Source organism: Salvelinus namaycush, chromosome 22 (assembly GCF_016432855.1).
Source record: "Salvelinus namaycush isolate Seneca chromosome 22, SaNama_1.0, whole genome shotgun sequence".
In the NCBI taxonomy this organism is placed as follows: domain Eukaryota; kingdom Metazoa; phylum Chordata; class Actinopteri; order Salmoniformes; family Salmonidae; genus Salvelinus; species Salvelinus namaycush.
The window spans coordinates 10647311-10660914 of record NC_052328.1 but is presented as its reverse complement, the minus strand read 5'-3'; the positions used below and the strand labels follow the sequence as shown (position 1 = coordinate 10660914).

The following is a 13604-nucleotide window of genomic DNA, read 5'->3' as shown; positions in this document are numbered from 1 at the left end:
GAGAGATAGATGTAGTAGGCTAAAAGATACTCGGACACGCATAGTTTTTACTTTCTTAACGCGGCACGGCATGCCCAAAACCCGCCTGGCCAGAGTCAATTCACTGAATTTGAGGCCCGGCCCAGTATAAGACCGGGCCCCGTCGGATTCGGGCTAAGAATGAGAACTCTATAATAGAGACATCTCCTATTTGAGGAGAAGTGGATGTACCAATCTGTGTGAACATGCTCCAGCACAAATACATCTGTTTGCCTACTGGTCATGGGGTATACTGTGCCTCAGAACTGTTTTCATGTTGAAGACCGGTAGACGTTTTTTATGCTGCGCAGGAGAGAAAAGAGGAGAGGAGGAGGTCAATTTTACCTCTCTCTTAATAAGCTGTCTCTCATTTTCTCTCCCTCTACTTTTCTCTTTCTCTCCATCTCCAGTCTACAACCCAGGCTGGCACAAAGAGAGAAGCACATCCTCAGGTCTCACTCTTTCTTTTTCTCTCTCTCTCTCTCTCTCTCTCTCTCTCTCTCTCTCTCTCTCTCTCTCTCTCTCTCTCTCTCTCTCTCTCTCTCTCTCTCTCTCTCTCTCTCTCTCTCTCTCTCTCTCTCTCTCTCTCTCTCTCTCTCTCTCAATACTATCGATTACTAAATTACAGGCAGGAAAATAGAGGATATTGGTGTTGCAACGTTTATTTTTATGTCACTCTTTCTCTCTCCCCTCAGGTTTTATTTAGTCAGTGGCGGAGTGCCCTTCATCATCTGTGGAATCACAGCAGCCATCAATATTGACAACTATGGCAGTGGGGAGGCGGCACCCTAGTAAGTCACCCAGCAGTCTCCTATTCTCAAGGTCACAGTTTGAAACTGTTTTACACACACACACACACACACACACACACACACACACACACACACACACACACACACACACACACACACACACACACACACACACACACACACACACACACACACACACACTGCCTTGCAAAGGTATTCATCCCCCTTGGCGTTTTTCCTATTTTGTTGCAATACAACCTGTAATTTAAATTTATTTTTATTTGGATTTCATGTAATGGACATACACAAAATAGTCAAAATTGGTGAAGTGAAATGAAAAAAATTACTTTAAATTAAAAATGTAAAAGTGGTGCGTGCGCATGTATTCACCCCCTTTGCTATGAAGCCCCTAAATAAGATCTGGTGCAACCAATTACCTTCAGAAGTCACATAATTAGTTAAATAAAGTCCACCTGTGTGCAATCTAAGTGTCACATGATCTGTCACATGATCTCAGTATATATACACCTGTTCTGAAAGGCCCCAGAGTCTGCAACACCACAAAGCAAGGGGCACCACCAAGCAAGCGGCACCATGAAGACCAAGGACCTCTCCAAACAGGTCAGGAACAAAGTTGTGGAGAAGTAAAGATCAGTTTTTGGTTATAAAAAAATATATATCTGAAACTGAACTTCCCACGGAGCACCATTAAATCCATTATTAAAAAATGGAAAGAATATGGCACCACAATAAACCTGCCAAGAGAGGGCCGCCCACCAAAACTCACAGACCAGGCAAGGAGGGCATTAATCAGAGAGGCAACAAAGAGACCAAAGATAACCCTAAAGGAGCTGCAAAGCTCCACAGCAGAGATTGGAGTATCTGTCCATAGGACCACTTTAAGCCGTACACTCCACAGAGCTGGGCTTTATGGAAGAGTGGCCAGAAAAAAGCCATTGCTTAAAGAAAAAAATAAGCAAACACATTTGGTGTTTGCCAAAAAACATGTGGGAGACTCCCCAAACATATGAAAGATGGTACTCTTGTCAGATGAGACTAAAATTGAGCTTTTTGGCCATCAAGGAAAACAATGTTTTTCCATCAGCAGGGACTGGGAAACTGGTCAGAATTGAAGAAATGATGGATGGCGCTAAATACAGGGAAATTCTTGCGGGAAACCGGTTTCAGTCTTACAGAGATTTGAGACTGGGATGGAGGTACACCTTCCAGCAGGACAATGACCCTAAGCATACTGCTAAAGCAACACTCGAGTGGTTTAAGGGGAAACATTTAAATGTCTTGGAATAGCCTAGTCAAAGCCCAGACCTCAATCCAATTGAGAATCTGTGGTATGACTTAAAGATTGCTGTACACCAGAGGAACCCATCCGATTTGAAGGAGCTGGAGCAGTTTTTGCCTTGAAGAATGGGCAAAAATCCCAGTGGCTAGATGTGCCAAGCTTATAGAGACATACCCCAAGAGACTTGCAGCTGTAATTGCTGCAAAAGGTGGCTCTACAAAGTATTGAGGTTGCTTGGGTGAATAGTTATGCACGCTCAAGTTTTCATCTGCAGTTTGCATCTGCAAAATGGTAGGCATATTGTGTAAATCAAATTATACCAACCCCCCGATAATCCATTTTAATTCCAGGTTCTAAGGCAACAAAATAGGAAAAATGAAAAATGAATAGGGTGAATACTTTCGCAAGCCACTGTACACACCTTCTCAACGGCTCAGTGTCTAGACTCCATGCACTGATATCCTGCAATGACTATTTACCTCATTAACACTCCAAAATAGATGAGATACTGATAGATCTGATGATATGAGTCACACTTCAGTGTATGTTGCTCACCCCCCTTAATGTTCTTGTCACCCAAGGAAATGTATCACTTCAAGAGACCTATGTCGCTACTCTGTGTGAGTTTTTCAGTGTTTATTAAGGAAACACACTCATACTGTAATATTAATGTAGCCTACTGTGTGTGTGTGTGTGTGTGTGTGTGTGTGTGTGTGTGTGTGTGTGTGTGTGTGTGTGTGTGTGTGTGTGTGTGTGTGTGTGTGTGTGTGTGTGTGTTGCAGCTGCTGGATGGCGTGGGAGCCCAGCCTTGGAGCCTTCTACGGCCCCGTGGCGTTCATCGTCCTGGTCACCTGCGTCTACTTCCTGTGTACCTTCATTCAGCTGAGGCGCCACCCCGATAGGAAGTACGAGCTGAAAGCCCTGACTGAGGAGCAGCAGAGGCTGGCATCCATCACCGACGTGGGTAGGCATTGCCATCAAGGGGAAGGGGAGCCCGGAGCCCTGCCACTACTGCCCAATGGAGGGCAGTGCCACGCGGGCTGCCACTCGTCCACTGCCATCAACCCCTCTATGCTGGCCAACGAGCATTCGTTCAAGGCCCAGCTGAGGACGGCGGCCTTCACCCTCTTCTTGTGCGTGGCCACGTGGGCCTTCGGGGCGCTGGCTGTTTCACAGGGCCACTTCCTGGACATGATCTTCAGCTGCCTGTATGGTGCCTTCTCCGTCACGCTGGGCCTCTTCGTGCTCATCCACCACTGTGCCAAGCGGGACGATGTGTGGCACTGCTGGTGCGCCTGCTGCCCCGGGAGACGCGCCAACCACGGTTGCCACGGCCATGGTCACGGCCACACTCGCCCAAAGGTTAATGTCAATGGGGATGCCTTAGGGCACGGGCATGGGCACTGCCACCTGGATTCGCCGTACCCAGGTAAGGCCCTGTTAGGAGGACACACCCACAGTGGCACATTGGGTCACTGTAAGCATGGCAGCCTGGCGTCGTCGCAGAACCATGTGACGTGCCTGCCCGCCGTGGTGCCGTGCTGCGCCGCCCTGCACAGCCAGCAGCTGATGGAGGAGGAGCCTCCCGCACACGTGCTGCTACACGCTGACCCAGAGGGCTACCTGCCAGACATCCACCTGCATCGATGCCTGAAGGGCAGCACTAGGACTAAGCCTCGCCACTTCAGCCGTCACCGGCAGGCTGGCACAGGAGGGGGAGGAGGGGTGGGAGAGAGGGAGTACGCCTATCACATCCCTACTAGTGTAGACGGAGGCTCTATCCACAGCTCCCACACAGACAGCCCTCACAGTACGCACGAGCGTCACGGACACATCTGCCACCTAGCTGCTGCCCCCAATGAAGTAGGCCACCACACTTGCCAAGCGGCAACGGCTCACGAGGCGGCGCTGGCATGCCACGCCCCCTGCCACCGGCACATGCCTTGCTGTGCCAAGGCGGACCTGTTCCCCACTCTGCGCCAGGTGGAGGCAGGCGACACAGGCACCTTTCTGTGCGGCTGTGGCAAAATAGCCAATGAGGAGGACGTGATCATGCCTCATCACCACCTGGAGATGCACCCGCGCAGGCAATCCTACCCCCAGAACCCGCCGCCCAATCAGAATGGCATCCTTAAAGGTGGCCTGCACGAGGGTTTCCTGTACGCATCAGACAGCACAGGGAATATACGCACTGGACCCTGGAAAAATGAAACTACTGTGTAGTCTAAAGATGGGGGGAAGATATCGGCATCCATTCCCGCCCCAGCCTCCGTCCCTCCAATCCTCAACTCACTCCTCCTTTCCTTTCTAGGAACTACGACAACAAAAATGATTTCACAACTCTAACATCGCGACTTTTACTTTATATTCTTTGTTTGTTTTCATGTGTTCCATTTCACTCGACAGATTATCTGACATTGTCGTTTAAGCTCCCCAATGACCAGCCATACAGTACACAGAACACATTTTTCTCCTTCATAGAGGAATGTGAGTCCCACGCTGCGAGATACAGTACCTTTTGTCTAAGGTATTTTTAGTATGTTATTATTATTACAGATCTATCGAAGATGGAGATTACGGATGTGTGTGTGTGGATGTGTGTGTGTGTGTGTGTGTGTGTGTGAACAGAACATTTGTGTCTATTCTCGCTCAAAGCAAATGAGATTGCGTTCTCTTTTGTGAGTCCCTAAAATCCTCCGACTACTCTCTGATTTGTGTACCTGCAGTACTTCAAGAGGCTCAGTATCAGTGTTTTAGGCAAACACACCAGCAATTTAGAGTCATTGGTATTTTCGCCATTTTGAACAAAAAGCATACTTACTATAATATACTGTGAATATCAGTTAGAGATTTCTTAGTAATATACAAAGATGTCTGCTCTCGTCAGAGTTCCGTGGATGCCGATGCGTTGTGAAAGTGTAAAAAAAAGAAATCACACATTGAAAAACCGAAACCACATTGAGTATTCTGTTACAGGTTGATATTGAATGTTCTTGTCTGTATGATGTCTTACTGTTGTGTTTTTTTAGAGCGAAGTGTACAACTACAATCACATTGTCATTGTGTATATTTGCGGTGTTGGCGCGATAGTGACATTCATGTCATCACATGCCATGACCAAGCAGCAGCCGTTCCAGGATCAACCCTTTCCTCTTGTCCCGTTTGATATACAGTAAAACCCAAGCCAACATTTTCCATCTCTGGCAAGGCATCACAAAATGGTTGGAGGTTCATTCAATGGGTCATGTCCGAAATCAATGCTTAAACACAATATTTCATTTCTTTATAGGAAACGGAGCATGCAAGCCTTGTATGTCGCTTTGTGCTGTGTTTTTGCTTTGTATATCAATGCACATTTCCTGAAAAACGCCATCACTTTTGTCTATGGAGCAGATCAAGCTGTGTTTCGCTGTAACATGCCGTGAAACAAACAATTATATTTTTACACGATTTTTAGTATCATTATGCCATTATTATGGATGCTCCTGAAACCATGTTCTGTTAAGGGACAGAGGACAGGGCAGAGATTCCGTGTTGAATATTTAACCTTATACAGGTGGTGTTATGCATGGTGGCCCTAAGAGCCAATTCATGCTTGATTCAAAAAATGTGGTGGGAGGCGCTGTATGGATGGTGTGACGCAATTGCGGAGCCTCTGGAGGCACGGTGAGGCCAAATTGAGCTCCGTACCACATCGCCGTGCGCTCCATATAGCTCCGCACTGACATGATTGGTTGACGGTAGGTGAGGTCTTAAGGTCCTGTATGAACACAAGCTAACTTCCTTCACAACAGCTCTGCTTTGCGAAGCGCAAGAAGTATGAATGCCCCTGACTTCTGCAGAGGCCATATCACCGTAAATGCTGCGCGGCCAGTGCAGCCGTCAGATTGACCACGCAGCGCCTTTTAAGTGGCAAAGTAATTTAAGAATATCAAATTTACCCCTTAGGGCCACCGTAGTTATGTTCGGTATGGAAACAAGTCATTCCCGAGTGAGAGAGAACTGACAAGGTTAATAGAGAAACAAATCACTACCTACAAGAACACAGCAACTCCTGCCTGGCCAAAACCACCTTGGCATGCCACACCATCCATCCATCTTGTGCACTCTTGTCTATGTACATAGAATTGGTTCTGATGAATTATTTTATACAAGATTTAAAATGTTAAAGAGTAAATAAATATATATGTAATGAAAATGTATGGGAAAGACCTCTTAATGTTAATGCTCAGTATCTGAGTTTAGAAATGTAATTTGTTCTTGGTGCATTCTTCTGTTTGCTTGTATTTTCTGCTCTGATCTTTCATAAGGTATGCGGACTGGCCATATATTTTGTTATATTTGACACATAAATGCACTAACCGCTATGGGATGCCAGGACTTAATGTCACACACGTCAACTGTGATTCAATTGTGATCTGACTTCAACAAGGGACTTGATTTTAGAAAGAAATGTTAGAATTTCTGAAAAGAGACCATTTTTAGATGTACATACGTAAAAGGAATATTTCTGATTTTGGAAGACAAAGACTGACCAGTAGCAAAATGAGCCGCCATGAGACTTCAAGACTATATCAGATGAATATTGATGCTGTGTAACAGTTTCACTAAAAACACCTAACATCCTTGGTATTCTTAAATCATCCCGCATTAAACATGTCTATGAGAGACTACATTGTTTTGGTCTAATTCCTATACCTCTTGGACATCGACATGTCTTAAAGGCAAAAAGAGCTTTCCAAGTGTGTGAACTTCAGTGTTTGTTACCATAGGCCGCTATCTACCACCTGTCTCATCATTCAGCAGTAGTACTGCCAATTCAGCCAGCTGGATAGCTTGTCAGATCTCTGCCAGTATACACTTGTGGTACTGTAACAAAACTCAAAGCCAGTCTTCACCTTTTTCTACATCAACAACACGGATACCAATACATGTATTTTTGTGTGTGCGTGCGTGCGCATGTTTTGTTTCTCTTAGTTATTTTGCAGTATTCATACCTTCTGACAGCAGCGGTGGAGATGGAGATGTCTTAAGGATTCACCACAGGGGAGGAATTCGAATGATAGCAGGCTTGACTGGCAGTGTGTGTGTTGTGCGCGCTTGCATGTGTGCTCACACGCCTGCCGGCGTGGGTGTGTGTTTGTGTGTGCGTGCGTGCCTGATCGCCGTGCACTTGTTCGTGACTGAGTGCGTGTGTTAGTGTGTTTGCATGCGCGCGTGTGTATGTGTACAGTATGTGAGGGAGTGTGAGTAAACGAGACTGTGTCTTTTGTGCATCACAAATCAGGCCAGGGCTGACAGGCCATGAAATAAGCACATTTAATATGCAGCTGGCCACACGACACTCAGCCCCCTCCCAGCCATCAGATTATTCCTTTAACTTCGAGCAAATAAAAACCCAGGCCCTGCCTTTAAATTGAGCCCTGAAGACAGACTTTGTCAGAGATCTCTGTTTGACCTTGTGGAATGCTTTTAAGGTCAGTCACTGGTGTATATGGTGTCTTATCTAGAGAGGTGATCTGATTTTGGAAGGACATACAGTACTGTAAATATTTGTTGTGCGATGTTGATGATGGTGGTGCGTGTGCGTACGTGTGTGTGTGTGTGTATATGTGTTGATGACAGGGTGGTAAGCGGTTCACTGCCAGATGAGTCCAAGTGTTGATGACTATGGTGATAATGAATGCAGGGCATGAGGGGGAGGGGATTCATTAGATATGGTGTTTCTGAGCCAATGATTTTAATCCTGGATCTTCTTTTGGTGGAATCTCAGATTGCAGTACCCTATTCCCTCAGTCTAAGATGGAGAACAACAGGCAGAGAGGAAAGAGGATGCCTTTCCACCCACAGGAAAACCTGGAGGTCAGGAGCAGTGGTGCCCCTCCACTCCGAGACATTTCCTTCTGTTTAATTCATTTTTCAAATCTGTATTAAACAAGACAAATGTAATGTTTATGACACAATTTAGGCATGTTGTATTTTCCTGGTTTGGCATTGGCTCCCGATGAATGCTGACAAGTGCTCACCGACAATAGCCAGCTTTATGTACTGTATCTTCACATCTCACTGTAACTGCCAGGGTTGGGGAGTAACAGATTACATGTCATCAGTTACATGTAATCTGATTACAAAAAAACCTGATCGGTTACGTTACCAGCAAAAACATTCTAATCAGATTACAGATTATTTAGAAAAACTAGATCATTACTTTTTGGATTACTTTTCAATTCAGAAACGATGTTTGCGGGAAAAAATACTCTGACACCTTTCTGTTTTCTCAATGACATTCAATTCACAATTGATGAAAGGCATTTATTATGTTTGTTCCACCTGAGCGAGTCTGACCACAAGTCAGAGACCAATACAATGACACACCAAATGTGTTGGATGGATCCTTTTTGTCTTCTAATGCCTCTTAACGGGAAAGTAATCCAAAACTAACGGAAAGTAATCCAAAAATTGCATAACTGATAAACATTTTGGACAGGTAACTGGTAACTGTAACGGATTACATTTAGAAAGTAACCTACCCAACCCTGTAACTGCTGCATTACTTCTCAGATATCCATCCACAGTGATTTGGCGTCACGTACACTCAAAGCATCATTTTTGAGTCTCTTTGTAGGTATATGTCATGATACTACAGACATGTTTCTGAAAGACTCTTGACAGTACACTGTGATCACCATGCTTATGTCATCCTTGACTCAAATAACGTACACACACCTCAAAGGGAGGGAGGTGGGAAATGTAGAAGTATTTTGAAGTAGGATGAGAGAGAATAGTGATGGAAAGACTTCATTCTGAGAGAGAGAGAGAGAGAGAGAGAGAGAGAGAGAGAGAGACTTTGCTCACATCAGCTCCACAGAGTGACAGTGAAGCTTGGGAGAAAACCCAGCATGTGTGACTGCCTTTGTGTGTGTAGCATATCTCACAGTGTCTGCATGTGTGTGCATATGAACGATCATTAATGCTGGGGTCTGACTGTGTTTGTACTGCTCTTGCCGCTCTGCTAATGATGATAGTAATAAGCAGCAGGCACATTTCTGTGTCATGCTATTTCATGCTTTCGTGCTTCCTACAGATTTGAGAGGAAATGGGTTGTTTATTTTCTCCACTGAGCTGTACAGTACAGTAGCTATCTGCCTGCGGGAGGTTGGAGGATTGGAGACTGTGTTGTGTGTGAATGCAACACACAGGGGCCACGACCATGAAAACAAAGGAGGAATGTATTGGTTTATTTTCTTGTCATTGTTCTACTTCACCCCCCAGTATTTCTTCTTTCGCAGCTGTCGCCTCCCAGCTAGTCTCTCTCCCTGCTTCCCCTGAGAAGACCTTAGTAGAGAGAGATACTCCCTCAGTGAACACAAGGAACGAACCAAATTCGGGGAATTCTACCCAACCTATTTTACATTGCTGGCTCACCCTTCACTGTTGTGCCAGATTTGACTCCGTTACTGTGGCTGTATTATTCTATGGCATAACAATGGGACTTTTGTTGCAGCGGAGTTTGGTGTCTCGATAAGTAACAAGTTCAAACGTTCTCTCTCTCATCGTTGTAGTCCTGACAGAGCTCTTGGTGCCTCCTACTGTGCTGTTGTATTGCCTTAGACAGACAGTTAGTGTATAAAATCCTCTGTGAATACTGATATATAAATGTTATGTAAGCCAAAGCTTATATGCACATGAAAATACTGCTATGTAACCCTATGCAAATGCATGCACAATACTCTAACCCAAAGCCTGTGTTCATGTGAGCAGAGTTACCGCTGAGCCAATCGTCTGCCAGTCTCAGTCTCTGCTGCACTGTCTGAGCCTCAGCCCCCCCCCCCTCATCTCTACCCATGTTATTTATAGCTGTGTGGTGATGCAACACATGGTACAACTGGAATGGAGAAAGGAATCATGCAGTGGGTTTTAATACACAATACTAATATCAAGTGGATTATAGAGCCTAAGAGGCTGCTGTCTGTGACAGCAGGACCAGCCAGGGCCACCTCACTGAGGGGACAGCTGGGGAGCTGGTGACCGTGTGGTGGGGTGGTGGGGGGACGGCATGATTACTACTCTAGTGTGTTAGCAGTGCTGAGAAAATCTGGCAGCATTGCAATGGACAGTTGTCCATTCTCTCTCTCTCTCTCTCTCTCTCTACCCATTTCTCTTTGACTGACTGTCAACCTCTCTCTTTCCTGCACTCTCACTCTTACTGAGTATATAGAGGTTGTACATACTATAGGTCATGTTAACACAGCTGTAAGGAGATCTCCTTACAGCTGTGTTAACATGACCTACAGTATTGTACAACCTTTATAACCAGTAAGAGTGAGAGTCAGTCTCATTGAGTTTCATACAGAAGTACTATTTTACTATTTCATTAAGTACATTTACAGGGATGGGGATGGGCGAAGAAACTAATATCCTTTTTGGTCTGTTCCTTCATAATAACCATAGTACAAACACAGACTCTGATTCATATTATCAGTACAGACGTGATGAAAGTACAGACAATGATGATTCAACATGATGTAACTAAGCAAAGATTGGTGTTGAATGGTTCCAGAGTCAAACACATTGCAGATAAATCCTGCCTATTGGGCGAAGCATCAGTTAGCGTGAACACTGTGAAGTGCTGCTCTCTGCTGGTTAAGATGCGCAACAACACACCGGTACAGTACAGTGCTGAGGCTGCTCTCAAGGGGGGTGTCATTGGATACTGCATCTGTGGTCACTTTTGATGTTTTACAGAATCTGTGGCCGCTTATCCAATTCATCAGCAGCAGTAGGTTTGACTTGAGGTTAACAGGCTGGACACCAGAGTAGGGTTGGGTATAACTTGTGGTGGGACTTAGGAGAACAGCATACTATAATATACATGACCAGCCAAAGCTAAAAAAAAATATGTTTGTTTTCTTGTTTTTTTATATAACTGTATGCAATAGTAATATAAATCAGAACAGTTTCTATTTACATTTTGCACTGTTAATTAATTTCAAAAAAGACATTGATTATTTGTACACACTGGTCATAATACACAGTGGCAAATGCAGCAGTTACTAGAACGCATAGAACGCAAATATGACTTGGCCAAGCGTGGCAGAAACACCAGGGCAGTGCTCCAGCTCTCTAAATTATTGCCCACTTACGACCCTGACAGCTTCATTCAATTGATTTTATTAAGTGAAAGATTAGCTAGCTGAAGTAATTAAGTGTTCAGATGAAAGTGAAAAATTGGAGACAGGCGCAAACTCCAGGGGCCGCTGCTCACTCCTCTTCCCTCCCTCTACCCCTCTCCTCCGTCTCCAAGGGGCATTCTAGGGCATTCCACAAAACAACATGTCTGTCCCCATGTTTGTCCCCCAGTAATTCATCCCCAGTCTGAGGCAGTATGTTGTTGGTTGTTGCGTCTCATGACTTGTCTGGAAGGCCTGATGAATATGTACCCTTGTTCTCTAGCTTTTCTGCCTGCATGCTCAATTTGCGTTCTAGCATGACATGAAAGACGTAAGAACTCCCTAGAGGAAAATGCGCACACACACACACACACACACACACACACACACACACACACACACACACACACACACACACACACACACACACACACACACACACACACACACACACACACACACACACAGACATGCGCATCTTTAACATCAACACATCTTATCTAAACAGAGCAAAACATCAGTAGTTCTCAATGTCACAGAGAAGCTATTATGCTCATACAGTATGTGTGGCACAGTACTCCAGGTGAGTTGTTATCAGGGTGTGGTAGACTGTCAGGAGGATGTCCTTGGAGACGAAGTCCCTTGTCCTTTTTAGAGTGATATTACAGCAGTAACAGTTACTACTACGGTCTGATATGATGAATATACAGATGAAGGGGCTGCGTTAATTGATCTTCCCCATCTTATGTCAGCCAGAAGCAAGATAGGATTTGACCTGAATTTCACATTTGACAGCAAACTCCTACGAGCGATGCTCTACTCAAGAACGATCAAGTCTGGCAGATGTAATTTGTTTAATTAGTTTCAACAGTTTTAATTATGTAATACCCAAGATGTTACCCAGAGCTGTCTCATCACGGTGAGTAAAAGTTGGAGAAATACAAGCTTGTGTCTGTGTATGTCTCGTGTTGCCATCACTTGTTTTCCCCAAAATGGAGACCAGTCCAATTTGTGTGTATTTATTACTTATATTGAGTTTGCAGATATCTTCTATTTAACCTATTTTATGTGCCCTATTCAAATGTTGCATGATTTACCTTGGTTTGCTATGTTTCTCTTCCTTCTTAGTTGATTTATTGTAGACCCCTTAACTCCTCGGAGACTGAGTGGGCCCCGAGTCTGCCACACCCGTGCCTGATTGACATAACGAGCTGCCGTATTACTGAAGAGGGAGCCTGCAGCTCCAGTTCAGGGCCTGCTGCCTGAGGGATAATACCATCACCACTAACGTGTGCTGTCACTGCCAGTCACCATTGATACCTGGAGCCAAATGGGGACCAGTGTCGACAACGCAGATATGGGATAGTCGACCCCTTAAACGTGTATTTGAATACTTCTGTTCGGAATGGCTCTCTCGTGCATGTTCAGGTGCCAAAGACGGGACTTTGTGTGAAATCCCCTGATACGTTTCTTTAATTAAAAACCGTTAACTTCCTAAAGCCTTGTCTGTGCGGTGGCCTGGAATCGAGAAACCTGGGGTGTAATCAGTAGTCCAAATTTGGGTAGGTCCCTCCCTCTTCTGTTTGCCTCCGTTTAAGATCCGTTTTGCAACAGAATCTGCATACTCGCTGCATTCATGTGTGTGCTTAAGTTTGTGTGGAGGGGGGGGGGGGGGGATTAGCTGTGCGTTTGTCTGTGTGTCTAGGTCCATGCAAACATGTATGTCTGCATGCATGGAAGATGCAGGCACACATTTTCTTTGCTTGCCATGCTCTGGAAGAAACTTTACAAGTTGGATATTTATCAGAGCCCACAGCACTGCTCTCACTTCACAGTATAGTGTGTAAAACCTTATGGTGCCTCAAGCCTTTGGCTGCAGTGCAAGATCCCAGCACAGGGCTAGCTGTACACAGAGCTGTACACAGGGCTAGCTGTACAGAGAGCTGTACACAGGGCTAGCTGTACAGAGAGCTGTACACGGGTCTAGCTGTACAGAGAGCTGTACACAGGGCTAGCTGTACAGAGAGCTGTACACAGGGCTAGCTGTACAGGGTGCTGTACACAGGGGTAGCTGTACAGAGAGCTGTACACAGGGCTAGCTGTACAGAGAGCTGTACACAGGGCTAGCTGTACAGAGAGCAGAACGGCTGTTCATTCACTTTATCCTTGTTCACATAAACCAGATGTTTAATTTGTGGACTAGATCACGTGTCCTAACTCACAGCATATATTTTCAAGGAGAGGAAATGGTGTTAGTTCTGGTCTGGATGCCACGAGCATTCAACTGTTTTAATACTGTTCAGCTGATGGCCTGTTTTTCCTACTTCAATGTTGAACTCTTCTTCGAGTTCAATAGATGTCTGT

General features: G+C 45.1%; 1 protein-coding gene across 1 annotated transcript in view; it reads left to right on the top strand.

Moving 5' to 3' along the window:
* Positions 1-6698, top strand: part of LOC120017391 (adhesion G protein-coupled receptor A1-like) — a 65423-nt gene extending 58725 nt beyond the window's left edge. The window contains exons 6-7 of the mRNA XM_038960141.1: positions 714-809; positions 2853-6698. Coding sequence (XP_038816069.1) covers positions 714-809; positions 2853-4293 — 1537 coding nt within the window. The 3' untranslated portion in view covers positions 4294-6698. The remainder of the gene's footprint in view (positions 1-713; positions 810-2852) is intronic.
* The last annotated feature ends 6906 nt before the right edge of the window (positions 6699-13604 follow it).